This window comes from Carcharodon carcharias, chromosome 7 (genome assembly GCF_017639515.1).
Source record: "Carcharodon carcharias isolate sCarCar2 chromosome 7, sCarCar2.pri, whole genome shotgun sequence".
Lineage (NCBI taxonomy): Eukaryota > Metazoa > Chordata > Chondrichthyes > Lamniformes > Lamnidae > Carcharodon > Carcharodon carcharias.
Window position 1 is genome coordinate 31,189,806 of NC_054473.1, and position 17,669 is coordinate 31,207,474.

At 41.8% G+C, this 17,669-nt stretch overlaps 1 protein-coding gene across 2 annotated transcripts in view; it reads right to left on the reverse strand.

Annotated features, from left to right (window-relative positions):
• Positions 1 to 17,333, reverse strand: part of efcc1 (EF-hand and coiled-coil domain containing 1) — a 76,778-nt gene extending 59,445 nt beyond the window's left edge. For both annotated transcript variants that reach the window (XM_041192608.1, XM_041192607.1), the window contains exon 1: positions 16,201 to 17,333. In XM_041192608.1, the coding sequence (XP_041048542.1) occupies positions 16,201 to 17,333 (1,133 nt within the window). The remainder of the gene's footprint in view (positions 1 to 16,200) is intronic.
• Between the last annotated feature and the right edge of the window lie 336 nt (positions 17,334 to 17,669).

Below are 17,669 nucleotides of genomic sequence, written 5' to 3' on the forward strand. Positions count from 1 at the left end.
CCCCACTGGGGTTCAGGATAATCAAAATGAAAGTTGCCGAGTTAGATACGGAGCAGGGCTTTACAATGAAGCTTTTAAAAATAAATGCTGCCGAAAATGTTTAATTTCCATCTTCTGCTGTCTCTTTTCTGATGGCAACCAATCACTTGGCAAAACTGGCATTAGGTACCCACCACCACTTTGGTATTCTGAGTACAGCTCTTTCCCTTGGCTGTAGTGAAAACATTATTTGTGGAATTTCAGGCCAGTCATGTTAGAAGTGGGTTGGGTGGTAGACATATCATTCCGTTGGAGCTTCCCATGTACCAAAATGGAGGCAGGGAATCAGCAATAGCCAAAGCAAAATCTCTGAGAAAACACTTGCCCCAAATTCCATCCACCACCTCCAACCCTCTCAACTTCACCCCCACCCCTCAACCCCACCAGATTGAAGTCTTCCATCTGTTCTTTTAAATCCAGGACTTTCAGGATCCTGTCTTGTTGTTTGCTTTTTTTTACTCTTTCTGCCTGGTTGCCACACATGTTTTTCATTGTTTTTTTTCCTTCATTCTGACTATTTCCTCTCATGAATCTATAACTTTGTTGTGATTTAATTAGAGTTAGTTGCCAGTGTTGCCACAAATGTTTTTTCTCAACTTGGACACAGATGTGACTTTAATTTTTTTCAAGCTTGGACAGTCTTCCTACCAGTTATGCTGCAGAATTAGTGTTACAGGTATCTTTACAAGGGAACACTTATTGAAAATCTCTCTTAGGAACATGAGTGAATATAGTCCTGACCTGACCAAAGGTCACAGCTTATCTCATATCCTACAGCTGGCTCACTGACCCTCAAAGCACTCACTCATAAATAACCTGCCCACGCCATCAACTGGGGAATGGTGGATGACACATAAGGCAACCCAGAGCATGTGCTGGAAGAGTAATGAGAAAAAATGGACCAAGAATGAAAATGAACTAGAAATGATGAAATCCATCTGACATTAGTTTTGAAAAAGTGCTGCAGCCAAAGCATGATGTAATAAGTAGAATGAGTTCTCAACTGTAAACACTGAAAGACCAATAGGTTAAAGTTCCAGCTTTAGTTTACACTTTCCTCAAACAATTACTTTATGCTTAAACAAATACTTCTTTCTGAGAGTCTTAAGGATACGTTGAGCCCTACATTTATCACCAAACAGCTGTGCTATAATCTCTGTTAGGCTAAAGCTGCTGCAGCACTATCTCAACATTATTTCAGGCTACTTTGCTGCTCTTGGAACATTCTCATGATAATTCTTCCTCCACAGTGCAATAAATCTCAGAAGTTATTGGGTTTGGTCATTTTCTAACAGACAATGCACATTAGCATTTGTTAGCATTCACAGATGGTATTCTGGCAAACTCTTGTAAGGTATCATGGATTTACAATGTCACACAGGATTGGTCTGTGAGAGAATTCCAAATTAGGAAAATGAGTGGAATTTGTTTGGAACTCTGAGGCTTTCACATTCATTCCTGGCAATGCAGTTCGGCAAGGTTTTTCACACAGCAATTATGAAATCTTCCAAATACTAAATTGGCATTTTTCTCCCCAGCTGCTTAGTATCAAAGCTTTCATTAAAATCCAGCTGTCAGTCTGTTGTTCATTTTATATTTCACTGACAGCTACTTCTAGGATTTTTGTACCATTCAATTTTCCTTTTGTTTTAATGATTGATTTATGAGTACAGCTAGGATAAAACTGTTAAAAAGAATTTTCTCTTAAATTTGGCCTTTGTGGCTGTAGGAGCGCTGAGAAACTTGTACAAGAGAAAATGTACAGAAATATTAATTGAAAATTACTAAAATTTACTAAAATAAGAGTATATCCCTCACTCTACAATTACTGTAAGCCTGGTTCAATGAAAGTGTATAACTGCATGTCAGGTGCAGTATCAGACATATCTAAAAGTGAGGTGCCAAACAAGTGAAGCTATAACACAAACCACAGCATGCTCAACAGTGGAAGCAGCATGTTATAGACTGAGCTAAGAGATCCCATTACTATAATATTTTTGCTCCCATTATGCTAACACAGAATATTTACTGAATCTGCTGAGATAAGGAAAATGTTAATTTTATCAGAACATCATTAACTGTGGCTTCCTTACCATGAGGTCTACACAAAAACTGCATCACTTGTTGTGATGATATATACTGTGCCTCATTAGCATATCACAGTTAGAATTGACCTTTTATACTATATCTCCCCCAAAGTCTCTGATTCTCCCCATTAAACTACATTTGCCCCCAAGTCTCTGTCATCAATTTCTTTTTTATAGAGACAACTGCTATGTCAGTTTCACTAGTCTAACAGAATGGGTCCTCTGCTCCTTCGGAGGAGATTGGGATTTGAGTCCTGTGTGTGGTCTCTCAGGCTCCACTGTGCAGAAGGAGAGTTTGTAGATGACTCAAGTTCACCAATCTGGTTATCATCTGGATCTCTCGATGAACGCAGCAGCTCTCATCTCTTTTGATAGGCATTGGCTACTTTGACTGTGTAGGAGGTTGCTTCTGTGTGGCAACTAGCGCATGTCTGTTCTGTCTTACCAGACAAATATCTGTTTGGGTGAGGCAGCACCATGGTTTCGGTATCTGTTCAACTACTTGTCCATAGCGAGCTTGATCTCGAATCCAAACTGGCTCACCTGGTTGGAAGTCTGACAGATTGCACGCTTTGCGACGTTTGTCATAGCTCCACATCTGGTTAGAACAATACTCATCTTTCTTTCTCCCTAACCTTGTCCAAGTCATCAGCTTGTACACACAATATGAGTATGTGTGGGAGAATAGGGAGTTGAGTTCTCAGTCTTCTTCCCATGAGGAGTTCACATGGTGCTAAACCATTTTGGAGTGGAGTTGAATGATAGCTCAGAAGTGCAAGTTGGATGTCATGGGTTTTTCTTCAGCAACACTTTACTGTACGCACCCCTCTTCCAGTTTCACCACTGTCTTGAGGTTATCTTAGTGAACTGGTAGAATGGACAAAGCCACACAATGCTGTGAACTCATTAAAGTATTCATTGGCAAATTGCTGTCCATTGTCCAAGATTACAATGTCTAGGATTCCATGTGTTACATGTATCTCCTTCAGAAGGAGCTTCAGCAGTGTGACCCTGCAGTTGTTTGACTTCTATCCATCTGGAGTAGTACCCTACTATGATCAAGAACATCTTACCTCTGTGTTCAAAGAGGTCCCTCACAAGATGTTTCCATGGTGTTGGTGGAAAGGAAAATGACATCTATGGTTCTCTTGTCTCCTGATGATGAATTACACAAGTAATACAGTTTTTTATCATCTATTCCAGTGACTTTGAGACCCCTGGCCACCAAACAGAATACCTTGCTCTGGCTTGACATTTTGTGATGTCCAAATGTCCTTGGTGCAGTCATTGCTGTACATTGAGTCTCAGAACTCCTGGAGTAAATCATCAACTATACTGAGAGGTCCTCTCTGTTCACAGTATGGTCTGAAAATGGAATTGTGTGACATGTATGCTGGCCATCCTTTGACGCAGTACTCTCTGATCTGTGCATATTCTTCACCAGATTTCTGAGTATCTCTGTTCTCGTTCAGTCACTGATTGTTGCTGGGAGAGTTCTGGTTGTTGTTGATGCAAGGGTTTCTACTGCTTCAACAAGGACCTTCAACATCATCTTGTTCTGGTCTTGCCACTGGGATATGGGACAAAACATCTGCAGTAGTCTGCTGTTTTCCCAGAACATATTCTGTCTTTGCATCAAACCTCATTGTCCTCTGTCTGAAATTGTTGTACATGTGGAGGCATTTTGCTAACTCCTTAGAATTTATAAGTGTCACTATGGTTTTATGTTTGTCTCTATCTCGAAGAAAAAAATCTGTAAACTTTTCACAAGCCCATGTAGTAGCTAATGCTTCCTTCTCTAACACTGTATATCTCTGTTCAGTCTCTGTAAGTGAATAGGATGCATAGCAAATTGTTCTATGCTTTCCATCTGTCTGTACCTGAAAGAGTACAGCTCCTAATCCTGTAGAAGATGCATCTGCAGCAATGATAGTGGGTAGTTCTGGGTCATAGTGAGCTAAAATATTAAGTGATATCAGCATCTCCTTGATTGTCTCAAATGATCTCTGTTGTACATCCCCAGACCCCGACCTTCATATATTGTACTATCATAACAGCTGACATTGCGCTGCAATTAAACAAAAGTTTAGCAGTTAACTGTTGCCTTGTACATTCTCCATGGCAATGCCTCTACCAATCAGAGTCCACTTGCCAACTTATCAGCATTCTCTTCTCGCACAGTATAAATTGTTGTTCCCTTTACAATTGGTATATCAGTGTACCTTTCCTGATGAGGGCAATATGAAAAGCCTCGTTAGCATGTCTCTTTTTTCAGCAATACCCAAGTCCTGTGCTATCAAATGACTAATAGTAAAATTAAAATCAGTGGGATTGGGGGATATCTCTTCATTGGCTGGAGTCATATTTAGCACAGAGGCAGATGGTTATGGTTGTTGGAGGATAATCATTTCAGCTTCAGGACATCACAGCCTCAAAATCCTTGGGACTACTATTGACCAGAGACTTCAACCAGACCAGCTAGATAAATACTGTGACTACAAGAGCAGATCAGAAACTGGGAAATCTGCAGTACATGACTCATTCCTTGACTCCCCAAAGCCTGTCCACAACTTCAAGGCACAAGACTGGAATGTGATGGAATGCACTCCATTCACCTGGATAACTGGAGCTTCAACAACAATTAGAAGCTCAACACCATCCAAGATAAATAAGCCACAGTACTTGATTGACATCCAGTCCTTAAACACCTTAAGCTACCCCCACCACTGGTGCACCATGGCTGCAGTGTGTGCCACCTAGATCTTGCACTGTAGCAACTCACCAAGAATGCTTTGGGAGCAACTCTTAAACCCATGACCCTTACCATCTAGAAGGACAAGAGCAACATGTGCATGGGAACACCACCACCCGCAAGTTCCCCTCCAAGTTACGCATCATCCTCTCTATTGGAACCACAACATCATTCCTTCAGGAGTGCCAAATCCTGGAACTCCATTCCTATCACCACTTCTTGGAGTACCTACACCACATGGACTACAGCTGTTCAAGAAGGCAAATGATCACCATTTTTTCAAGGACAATTGCAGATTGGCAATAAATGCTGGTCTAGCCAGTGATACACACGTGCTGTGACTGAATAAAAAAAGCTCCATTGGATGGCATAAGAAATGCATATTCCAAGTGCAATTATATAGGCACAATTAGATCCTTCACAAAGTATTCTTCAAAGGGACAAAGCATTCCTTTTTGACATAGCTGAGATTGAATTCATCTGTAATTATAACTCTGTTTCTGCTTAAATACATTACTAACTGGGATGATGATACAACACTGTGTCAGTTATCGTAGCACTGTCCTTAATATGTTTCAAACGGAGAACTTCACCACGATCTTTCATGTTGGCTCAAGATTCAACTTGCCTGAATCAGGCCCCTCCTATGAAACTGGTCCTGGCCACAGGTTGAAATGGTGAGATTTTGCCAACTGTTTTTTTTTGGTTTGGGAAGACTCTTCAAATTGTGCTCCATTTTTATACACATAGGCACTGGTAAACACATTTTAAAAGTTTTCTCATATTAACAAAATTTACTACGGCCAGGAATTTTCTCTCGCTGGGCGGGCTCAGCGGGGGCAGGCAGGAGCGGTCAGGAACACCAGAGAACACAGAACAAAGAAAAATACAGCAAAGGAACAGGCCCTTCGGCTCTCCAAGCCTGCGCCGATCATATTGCCTGTCAAACTAAAACATTTTGCACTTGCGGGGTCCGTATCCCTCTATTCCCATCCTATTCATGTATTTGTCAAACTGCCTCTTAAACACCACTATTGTACCTGCTTCCACCACCTCCTCTGGCAGTGAATTCCAGACACTCACTACCCTCTGCGTAAAAAACTTGCCCCGCACATCTCCTCTAAAGTTTTCTCCTCTCGCCTTAAATCTATGCCCCCTAGTAATTGACTCTTCCACCCTGGGAAAAAGCTTCTGACTATCTACTCTGTCCATGCCACTCATAGTTTTGTAAACTTCTATCAAGTCGCCCCTCAATCTCCGTCGCTCTAGTGAGAACAATCCAAGTTTCTCCAACCTTTCCTCATAGCTAATAACCTCCAGACCAGGCAGCATCCTGGTAAACCTCCTCTGCACCCTCTCCAACACCTCCATATCCTTCTGGTAATGTGGCAACCAGAATTGCATGCAATCTTCCAAGTATAGCCTAACCAAGGTTCTATACAGCTGCAGCATGACTTCCCAGCTTCTATACTCAATACCCCTGCCGATGAAGGCAAGCATGCCATATAACTTCCTGACTACCTTATCCACCTGCGTTGCCACTTTCAGTGACCTGTGGACCTGTACACCCTGTTCCCTCTGCCTGTCGATGCACTTAAGGGTTCTGCCATTTACTGTATAATTCCTACCTGTATTAGACCTTCCAAAATAATTAACTCGCATTTATCCGGATTAAACTCCATCTGCCATTTCTCCGCCCAAGTCTCCAACTGATCTATATCCCATTGTATCCTTTGACAATCCTCTTCACTATCTGCAACTCCTCCAACCTTAGTGTCGTCTGCAAACTTACTAATTAGCCCAGTTAATTTTCCTCCAAATCATTTACGTATACTACAAAAGCAAAGGTCCCAGCACTGATCCCTGCGGAACACCACTAGTCACAGCTCTCCATTCCTTCCACTGCTACCCTCAGTCTTCTATGACCAAGCTAATTCTGTATCCATCTTGCTAGCTCACCTCTGAACCCATGCGACTTTACCTTCTGTACCAGTCTGCCATGAGGGGCCTTGTCAAAGAGCCTTACTGAAATCCATGTAGATGACATCCACTGCCCTTCCATCGTCGATCATCTTAGTCACTTCCTCGAAAAACTCGATCAAGTTAGTGAGACACGACCTCCCCTTCACAAAACCATGCTGCCTCTCACTAATATGCCCATTTGCTTCCAAATGGTAGTAAATCCTGTCACAAAGAATCTTTTCCAATAATTTCCCTACCACTGACGTAAGGCTCACCGACCTATAATTTCCTGGATTATCCCTGCTACCCTCCTTAAACAATGGAACAACATTGGCCATTCTCCAGTCCTCTGGGACCTCACCCGTAGCCAGTGAGGATACAAAGATTTCTGTCAAGGCCACAGCAATCTCCTCCCTGGCCTCCCTCAGTACTCTGACCGCCGCTGAAGCTGACCACTGCCCACGATCGGGGCTAGACCGCGGTTTCACGCTGGGCAAGGCCTGCCAGCATGAAACATGTGCTTCAGTGCTCAGCGCTACCTGTGTGGGAGAGGAAGGCGGACAAGCGTGAACTTCGGGCATGCACGCGGGTGTGCACTGGAAAACCTCCTTGAGGCAGTTCAGTTTTGAAAATAAAAAATAAAGAATTTTAAGGTGTTAAAAAACATGTCACTGCTCATGTGACTCTGTCACATGAGCAGGGACATGTTAGAAATTAGGCTGACGCTTATTTATTTTTTGATGGCTGATCGAAACTTCATCCCGCCAACCGGATGGGCAGCGAAAAATTTAATTCAATTACATTTTCAATGGTCTTAACAGGCCTTTTAATTGCTGGCCGGCGCGTTGCTGACTCCCACACATGCCCATCGATTGAAATATCATGCGAGTGTGCATTGCTATCGAGACACTCACCCAACGTCAACGCGCATTTTACGCTCAAGCAGGTCAGGCATGCGCCCGCCCACTCAGTGAAAAATCCTGCCCTAATTTACTAATTGTACTAAATTTATTAAAATTCATTTACTAAGAAGCTGATTAGCTCAATAGTTCAGTATAGTTTTTGAAAGCCCATTTTTAATAATTTAAAGTCATTTTCAGCCATTTTCGATCAGGTTACTCACAGGTAAGACTGGACACCCCTATTAAAAGTGCTCAATCTTAGAGATAAACCCATTTTCAGCTGAATTAACAAAACTGAACCAGATTACCACACTTAAGTACATCAAGAACACCTTTTAAATTAGAAGTAAATTGAAAAGAACAATTACGTCCCATTACACTGCCCAATTGCTCTTATTCACGGAAGATTTTTATGTTTGTGATTATGCAAATAAACTAACCAGCCCAAAATCAAGTGCATTTTGAGTGCAACTTTCTGATTGTGCCCATAGTGGAAATGCTATCCCACCATATTCAAATACTTGCCCATTACATAAATCTTTCCTCAATAAGAAGGAAAATATTTAACTTGATGGAAATTCACTAGAATAATGAACAAGAAATGCATTAATGTTTGTTACATTACACCGATTGACTTTGTGATTTAAACTCGTGTATCACTGGGTCTTCCTCAAACAATGAAATTTGTATAAGTTTCAAATATCCGAAAATGAATTTAACAGCACTTGTTTAGTTCATTAAAAACAAACATTTGATATTCTGTGCGACTGATGATCTCATTAAAACTGCAGGCTCCCTTTGCACAATATACATTCAAAGTGAGTCAGCACTATCAAAAAAATGCTTAAGTTAGATACTTTCACAGCCATTCTTCTTGACATTTAGACTGCAGTTAAATAGGAGTGTTGGTGACTAAAATATATTTTGTATATATGCAATGCCTTTAAATTGTTATTCCATTTAAAATTTTCATCATTATTATCTCTTTACAAAGTTATTAGCTCCCCAAGTGGCACAGCTGGTAACAGGATCATATCACAGATCGACATAAACCAGAATGTTACAGGCTCAATTCCTGTTCTGTGTTGAATTAAATTATCCTAATCTGGACAACATAGCATGTGTGTTGGCACCAAATGAAGGCAGAATCATTCAGTGCTGTTTTGCCCTTCACATGTTGAATATACTGTCAGGATCCATTGTCTAAGGTCAAACTTTAAGAAAAGCCATTGGAGTGAGGTGCCAGAGCCCACTATAAACACTGCATATAAATTAAATGTTTTTAAACATACAATTTAAGATTACTACTTATTTTCTTTATTCCCAAACTTCTACAATTATGGATAAACCTCCCAATATACAACATTCTTCAATTAATTACATTAATTTCAATTTCTAAGTAGTATCTCTGAATCATTTACTTTGTTTCACATTCATTTCTTTTCTAACCAATATAATGCTAATTTCCAATAATAATTATACCACATAATATAATCTCCATTACATTAACCTGTTCCCAAGATCCTGTGAACAACGCCATAAGGAATCAATATCTCTATAAGAAGATGTGCACACATTACCTTTTTCTCCAAAGAAGGCACTGGCCAATGTTTGGGGGTCAGTACTTCTGATAACATGTAAAATAGCAGTGCATGGACTACCCATTTAAAAGCCTCTACTAAAATGGCGGCAATTTGGGTATTGCAGCAACAGGGTAGCAAGCACTGTGTTGCTAATGTATTTTAATCACATTACCACTCCATTCCTATCCAATGGAGGGAATCAAAATCAGTCCGCACATCTCAAGCCCAGCCATCGACTCAATAATATTGCAGCTAACCAAATATTAGCAAAGATTCTGCTCTTCACCAACTAATCATCAATCTAGGTCATCTGTTTTGTATAGAACTGCCTAATTTTAATTCCTTTGATTGTACTGAAAAATCTTTTTTTCCTCCCCTAGCTTTCAGGAAGTCTTTCCTAACAAAATTATACAGTCACCAGTTTGACACTCTTTTTAAGTATTTAACATTATATTTTATGATTTTAGGTTACATGGACTATTAGACTTTTTACTCAATGTGATAAGAGAAGAATAGTGCTATTGTGGCTGACTGGATTTTATTACCATATACAACATTAACTATGCAGTTATTGATCACAGATTATAGACAAGATGGTTTATAGCTAGTGCCCATAGCATTAAGTGAAGTAAAGATAAAGTTGTTGAATTCCTTCAACCTGTCAGTCAAGTTAAAATATTCACTTGAAGGGCAGTGCATGGACTACCCATTTAAAAGCCTCTACTAAAATGGCGGCAATTTGGGTATTGCAGCAATAGGGTAGCAAGCACTGTGTTGCTAATGTATTTTAATCACATTACCACTCCATTCCTATCCAATGGAGGGAATCAAAATCAGTTCACACATCTCAAGCCCAGCCATCGACTCAATAATATTGCACCTAACCAAATATTAGCATAGATTCTGCTCTTCACCAACTAATCATCAATCTAGGTCAAAAGTTGGGACTTCCTAGCAAGCAGTTTGTTTCCTGAAGGTTTCAGGTTCCCTCCTCATGTCAACGCAGATAAGCTATTCGTTCAACTGTTTTGTTATTTTCTGTGAACTGGTCATAACAGTAAGAAATTTCAAGCTGGTTTTAATGAAACTAAGTATAATAAGTGCTATAAAGCTATCATTATCCTTTAATACTGCTGAATAACATGACATTATTCCTTCATCCCAAGTTGAAAAATAGTTTGTTTAAATTAGGCATTGATGTGTAAAGATGTTGAGGTTATTCTGACAGCTTTGCTGACAGTAAATGACTGAAGCCTCACAACAATATATGAAACAGGCCATTTAGAGCAACAACGAACCAAGCACGAAGAAACGTGCAATTCACTAACAACCAAAATTATTAGTAAACAAAATAAAATTTGGTCAAAAGGGTTTCCCACTGAGTGTCATTGGATATCATTCATCTGGGGGAGAAAAAATACCAAGGGAAGAATTTTCCCCTTGTCGGGGGGTTGTGTGGGGTCGCACGGGAACAAGTGCAAATCCGATTGGCACCCCCGATCGGGTGCGCACCACCATTTTACGTGGGGGGCGTGCCAATAAAGGCCCACCCAAAGTGACCCACACCTGGAAATGCTGTGCCTCGGAGGTGCCTCAGGGAGATTAGTTTAAGTTATGGAAAGTTTAATAAACATGGAAAAATTTTTAAGGACATGTCCCCTCATGTGTGAAACTGTCACATGAGCTGGGACATGTCCTTTAATTTTTTTCCAAATTTTAAAATTTAATTAACAAACCCTTCATGAAACCTTATCCCGCCTGTGGGTGAGGTTTCATGAAAAATGTGAAGGCCACCTGGGCTCTTCGCCTGTCTGCCAACCTTAAGGTTGGATGGGCAGCATTCTTAACAACTTTAATTAGTTTAATAATGGCCTTAATAAGCCTTTGACAGTTCGGCGGGCGTGTAGCTGTATCGGCTGTGTGCCTGACGAATTGACAATCTAAGTGGCATGTGGTGACGTCAGGACACACGCCCAACATCACCGCGCATCATTTTACGTGTCAGCGAGTGGGCCCCATCCCTGCTCGTCGATGGGAAAATTCAGCTCCAAAAGACTGCAATATGTAGAAAAATAAATTCAAAAAGGAATCATGAGAAACAGGAGCAGGAGCAGACAATTTGGTCCCTTAAGTCTACTCTGCCATTCAGTAAGATCATGGCTGATCATGACCTCAACAAAAATTTCTTGCCTGCCCCCCACTCCCTCAACTCTCCAGCCCCATAAATCTTTATTTATTTGTAGAACACAAACCTGTATAACTCAGCCTGGAATACATTCAATGATTCAACCTCCACTGCTCTCTGAGGTAGGGAATTCCAAAGATAAACACCCTCTGAGAGAAAAGAATTCCTCCTCATCTCCATGTTAAGCTGTGTCCCCTAGTTTTAGATTCTCCCCACAAGGGGGTACATCCTCCGAGCATCTAATCTGTCAAGTCTTCTCAGAATCTTATATGTTTCAATAAGACCACCTCTTACTCTTTTAAATTCCAATGAGTATAGGCCCAACCTGCTCAACCTTTCCTCTTAAGATGACCATTTCATCCCAGGAATCTTCTCTGAACTGCCTCCAATGCAAGTATATCCCTCCTTAAATAAGAAGTCCAAAACTGTATGCAGTACTCTAAGTATGGTCTCACCAACAGCCTGTAAAGTTATAACATGAGTTCCCTAATTCTATACTCCACTCCCCTGGCAACATTCCATTTGCCTTCTCAACTACTTTTTGTACCAGTATGCTAATTTTTTGTGATTCATGTACCACAGCATTCTGTAGTCTTTTTCCATTCAAATAATATTTTGCTTTTCGAGTCTTCCTGCCTTCCTTCCTTCCTGCCTCATATTTTCCCACATAATACTTCATCTGCCAAATTTTGCCCATTCATTTAACCTTTCTATATCCCTTTGCAGGCTCTTTTGTGTTCTCACAACTTGCTTTCCATATCTTTGTATTGCCAGCAAATTTGGCTACAATACACTCTGTTCCTTCATCCAATTCACAGCCTCTGTCCTGCTCTTGTAGACATTGTATTTATATGGATGGTCCAGTTAAGTTTCTGGTCAAAGGTGACCCCCATGTTTTTGATGCTGGGGGATTCAGCAACAGTAATGCCATTGAATGTCATGGGGACAATGGTTAGACTCTCTCTTGTTGGAGATGGTCATTGGCTGGCACCTGTGTGAAATGAATGTTATTTGCCACTTATCAGCTCAAGCCTGAATGTTGTCTAGGTTTTTCTGTATTTGGACAAGAGTTGCTTCAGGATCTGAAGACTCACAAATGAAACTGAACACTGTACACAGATCAGCGAATATCTCACTACTGACCTTATGATGGAGGGAAAGTCATTGATGAAGCAGCTGAAAATGGTTGGGCGTGGGGCACTATCCTGAGTAACTCAGGTGCAATCTATGACTGCTGGATTTGCAACAAATCGAAGGGTCCTCTTGTTCTGGCTGGCCTCCTCAGTGGAAAAGTAGACATGGTAGCCCTGGCAAACATGGCATCCATCACTTGGGACATGTACTTGTGCACTGCAGAATCTGAAATCCTGCAGGTATCACCAGCAGATCTTTGGAAGGAACCAAAGGTGAGGAAATTGAGGGTTGTGGTAACTTTGACCACCACTGACAATGCCTTATTGACCCTGGCAGGTTTCAGATAGACCAGGAAATGTGTGTGCTGGCAGTTAAAGACAGAATGCAGGGTTAAATTTTCAAACAATTGCCTTTCTGCATATTTAAATCACCACTCCGCCTGTCCCACAGGGGCTTCCTGGACATCTTGAAACGTGCACTGGTTAAATGCGGGAGTTGTGATTCTTGTTGGGTTCCAAATGCACCTACACACGTACCACCCCTTGCAAATTAAAATTCCCTCCACTATTCCCACCATCTACCACCCCCACCCCAAACAGTTTAAAAAGCAATTCAAAGGTAACTTTGTAGCAACCAGACCTTGATGCTAATTAAAATTAGCATGGGAAATCTAACATATAGAAGCAATATATAAAATGCCTTTATTAATGTTAGGTTGAGAATTATTCAATTAGCATAGCTTTTGGTGATGTGATGTAAATGGAAATATACAATGACTTATTCTAAATGCTTGTTGCTATGAGACAGCAGAGAAGTTCTTATCTAGTGGACACACCATACAATTACAGATAAAGGAAGTGTCTGGTGATTGATGGTATTTCTCATTCTGTATAGAATCTGGTCCTTTGCACTGAATGGAAAGATCCTGCAATGTGCCACAGCTATTGTCGTCTTGTGAATTACCATGAACACAGTGACTGCATCCAGGCAGGAGAAAGACAATCATTTAATAAGATATTATCTTAAGCCTTCCAAATACCACAACCACTGAAATTAAAAGAGAAAAAAAATCTTGATCTAAATACACTGTACTAAGAAGAAATTATTAAGTTTTGGCTGAATAATTATTTTTACCTGAAGCATATCACGAGTTTTTTTAAAATATTATACGTAAGACACAGTGGACTGCCAATTTACAGCATGAACAAGGAATGAGTTATAAAGTTACTTGTTTTAACTCGAATATATTAGGTGTTTTTCCATTCCTCACTGGTATATTCTATCTATACCACATAGGTTTTTTTTAAGTTAATGATGTCACTTCACCCTTCTTTCCAAAATACACCATAATACTTCATGTGGTATTTTGTTGTTGCTGTCCTTTCTCCCAACCCTCAGTGGCCAAACTGAGTCACTGAAGACTTCATGGTTTTCCTGGTTACCATTACGGAAAGATAACTTGGAGAGGGTAAATGGGGGCAGCGGAGTTTTAATAGATCAGTCATTACAATTGTAAGTCTGTGTAGGGATGTTCTTCTCGTATTTCACTGGTACTGATGGCCTAGATTATTTATAAGATTTATAGTGTACAGGGAAAGTGTTTAAATTATTTTTTGTAGTTTTTTCATATACAGAAGAGGAAATTGCTTGGTGGTGTCACTTTGTTGTGACATCAACAGTGGGCATATGTTTGTTGTATCTACTGGTGTTTCTTCACGTGTGAAACAAATGAAAGAGAAATTAAATTGATACTTATGTTTCAAATCTCAATTTAGAACAATTTATTAAAACAATTGTAAAGTATAACTTGACATATCCATTTGGAGTTATTAGCACTGGATTCGCTCAGAAATCGAACTGGGAAGTAAAAGGCTTAAAATGAACAGACATCTCCTTAGTTTAAAGGATTCTCAAATCATCTTTACAAGGGTTTTGTAGACCGTTAGTGGAAGAAATTAGCGTGAACTGGGTGTACAGGGGCAATTTTAACTTTTATTGTCAGGCAAAAAGCAGGGAGCAGGGAAGCTACATCCCATTTTACAGCTCGACTGGCTTTCTTTCCACTGAACCTTAATCACTTATTAGCATGTTCAATTGTTTAAGTCAGATATCTGGATACCTAAAAAGTCGCTTTAACTGATATGGTGGCACTCATTGTATAGGCGCAGCTTGGCTGCAGAAGGTTATAAGCTGTTTCTGTTCATGTAGGCAGTTGGGGGTTGATGGGAGGGTCCCCGATGATGATAAGTGTATTCTAGTATATCTTGAAATCTCGGAAACCCTACCATCCATTGAAAGTTCTGTCCCAGTTCAACAGGTAACTCCAGTCCACAGAGAAAGTGAACAAGGTGCCGGGCCTTGTAAATATCACACCTGTCAGCTGCTTGGTACCTCTATGGACTACAGAATGGTGGCTTTCATAGATTTCCCCTGCAGTGGCTTGCAAGGATCTACTGATATAAAAGGGGAATATATCTAGGGGAATATCGATCATGGCAATGGAAGTTATTTGTAGGTGTGACGCAGAGGCAGTAAAAACAAATGTCCTCTAACACGCCAGGCCTTTAAATGACTGGCAGAAGCCAACGTAATGCATCAGGTATTGCCGCATCTGCATTTGATTTCAATTCATCAATTTGCCTTCCATTTTTATAACTGTGCTGCTCATGTCCCATGTTTTGTGGGCAATTGGATTGGACTGATGTAGCAGAGGTATCTGAATGGAGGTTTCAATCTCTGTCAAAAATGTCCATGGGCTCCTTACACTTGTAATTGGAGGTAACGGTGAATGGGTTAAGACAGCTTGAAGGGGATTGTTGGTAGAGGAAAAAAATGATAGGACTTACAGGATGTTTTACATTAAAGTTTGCAAGCAATACAACCTGTAATACTGCAGATTTTAAAAAGTAGGAAGTGCATTTGCCTGAGGGAGATCGCATCTTTTTTATTCTTTCATGGGAGATGAGTATCACTGTCAAGGCCAGCATTCGCTGCCCGTCCCTAATTGCCCTTGAACTGAGTGACTTGCTAGGCCATTTCAGAGGGCAGTTAAGGGTCATCCACATTGCTGTGTTTCTGGTGTCACATGTGGGCCAGATAAAGATGGCAGATTTCCTGCCCTAAAGGGCATTAGTGAAGCAGGTGGGTTTTTATAACTATCGATGATAGTTTCATGGTCATTATCACTGAGAGTAGCTTTCAATTCCAGCTGCCATGGCGTCCCCAAAGCATTAGCCTGGGCCCTGGATTACTAGCCCAGTGACATTGCCACTGTCTCCACTGATAACAGGTTCAAATGCTTTGTTTCCAATGTCTCAAAGTGTCAACAAGTTTCAACTTAAAATAAAAATTAAACATTTCAGAATCGATATTAATTTATTATTGTAATAGAACATTTAACAACTTTTATAATCCGTTGTCGACATTTTACCCTTATTACAGATTGGTTTAAATTGGTCAGTGGTGAGTTCTAGGCTTGAGTGCTTGGATGTGCGAACAATCCTTACAGAATAAACGGAAATGCCCATTATATGATATTCTTTACTAGGTGTCTTACCTGTAATATTGCAGCTCTGATTCCAATTGTGCTACACTTCTCTGTAAGAATGGAACTTGTTTAGCTCTAGTTTCCAGTTCCTTCACCTTCTCTAGACTTCCCAACAACGCTTGGCGCGCCTCTTCTACTCGTTTCCTCATCTGTAACTGCTCCTGCTTCAGGTTCCTGTTGCACTCTTCCAACTTCAGCAGAGCATCCTGCGATCGGCTCAGCTCACTCTCCATCTCCTGGTTGAACCTGATGGCCTCTTCGATCTGCCCATCCCTGGAGCTGCGGATCAGCTCGATCTCCTTCAGTACGCTCTGCAGCCCCTGGTTCTGGTTGGCGCTGCTCCGGAGATTCCGGTAAGTGGCCGACCTCGTCCAGGCGAGGAAGCAGTCCTGGGACTCATGCCTGGCGTGGCTCTTCCACAATCCCACCTGCAGGGCCAGCGACCGGGCATCGCTGCTCTGCAGAGCGGCCCTCATGTCCTCCACCAGCTCCCTGAGGCTTTCGTTCTCCAGTTCCAGCTTCGCGATCTTGTCTTCCGCCTCTTCCAGGGCCACGATGTCCTCGTAACATTCCTTGCTGCAGGAGTCGTGCTGCCTCCAAGACAGTCCCCTTCGCTGCTGCCTGTCGAGCGAGGATGCCCTTTGGCGCTTGTCCTCCGATCCAGATAACGACGGAGCGGACTGGCCGCCGCAAATCGTTTTCTTCCTCCGCCTCAGGGGGCTCCTCAGCCGGATCTGGGTCTCGATGTGCTCGCTCTCCTTCCCCACCAGCAACCGGCCGGTCTCGTACTGGCAGCCGGCCCTGGTGCTGAAATGCCCGCAGAGCTTGGCGTGAAACTGGCGGAAACTCAGCTCCTTGGGCAGCTGCTCCAGGATTCCCGCGCACTCTTCCGCCTCGGAGGTTCCATCCAGTCCCAGGATCTCGCACAGGGTTTGGAAATCCTCCCCGGGAATCCTGCCCTCACCCTCGCAATCCAAGTGGTGGAAGATTTCCTGCAGATACTGATCCAGACCCGTGGCGAGGACAATGATCTCGTTTTCAACGCCCCGGTCCAGCCCGTAGTGATAAGCCAAGGCGCTGACGATCCACTGGGTCCGGCGAGCTGGACACCTGTAGGGATCGCAACTTTCTGATCTATCCATCTCTTCTCACCCAGCCACCCACCCACCTCCCCTTCTCCTCCAGAAAAAACCCCCCTCAAAATCAAGAATCACAACCCCTGATCACTTCTGCAGTTTGGGACCCAGCCGCGGTTTAAAGCCGCCGAGCTGGCCTCTTCCATGATGTTTTGTTGGTGAGTCCGGGGGCTCAGACTGGAACTCAGACGAGTCTGTCACTTTGCTTCGGATGAAGTCCGCCCTTGACTGATGCCCTGAATTTTCAGCACTCCCTGCTGGAGTTGGAAGCGACTATCAAAATAAAAGTACACGCGGAGATGACGCCAGCAGTGGAGGGGAGGATGGTCCGGACGATTCAAT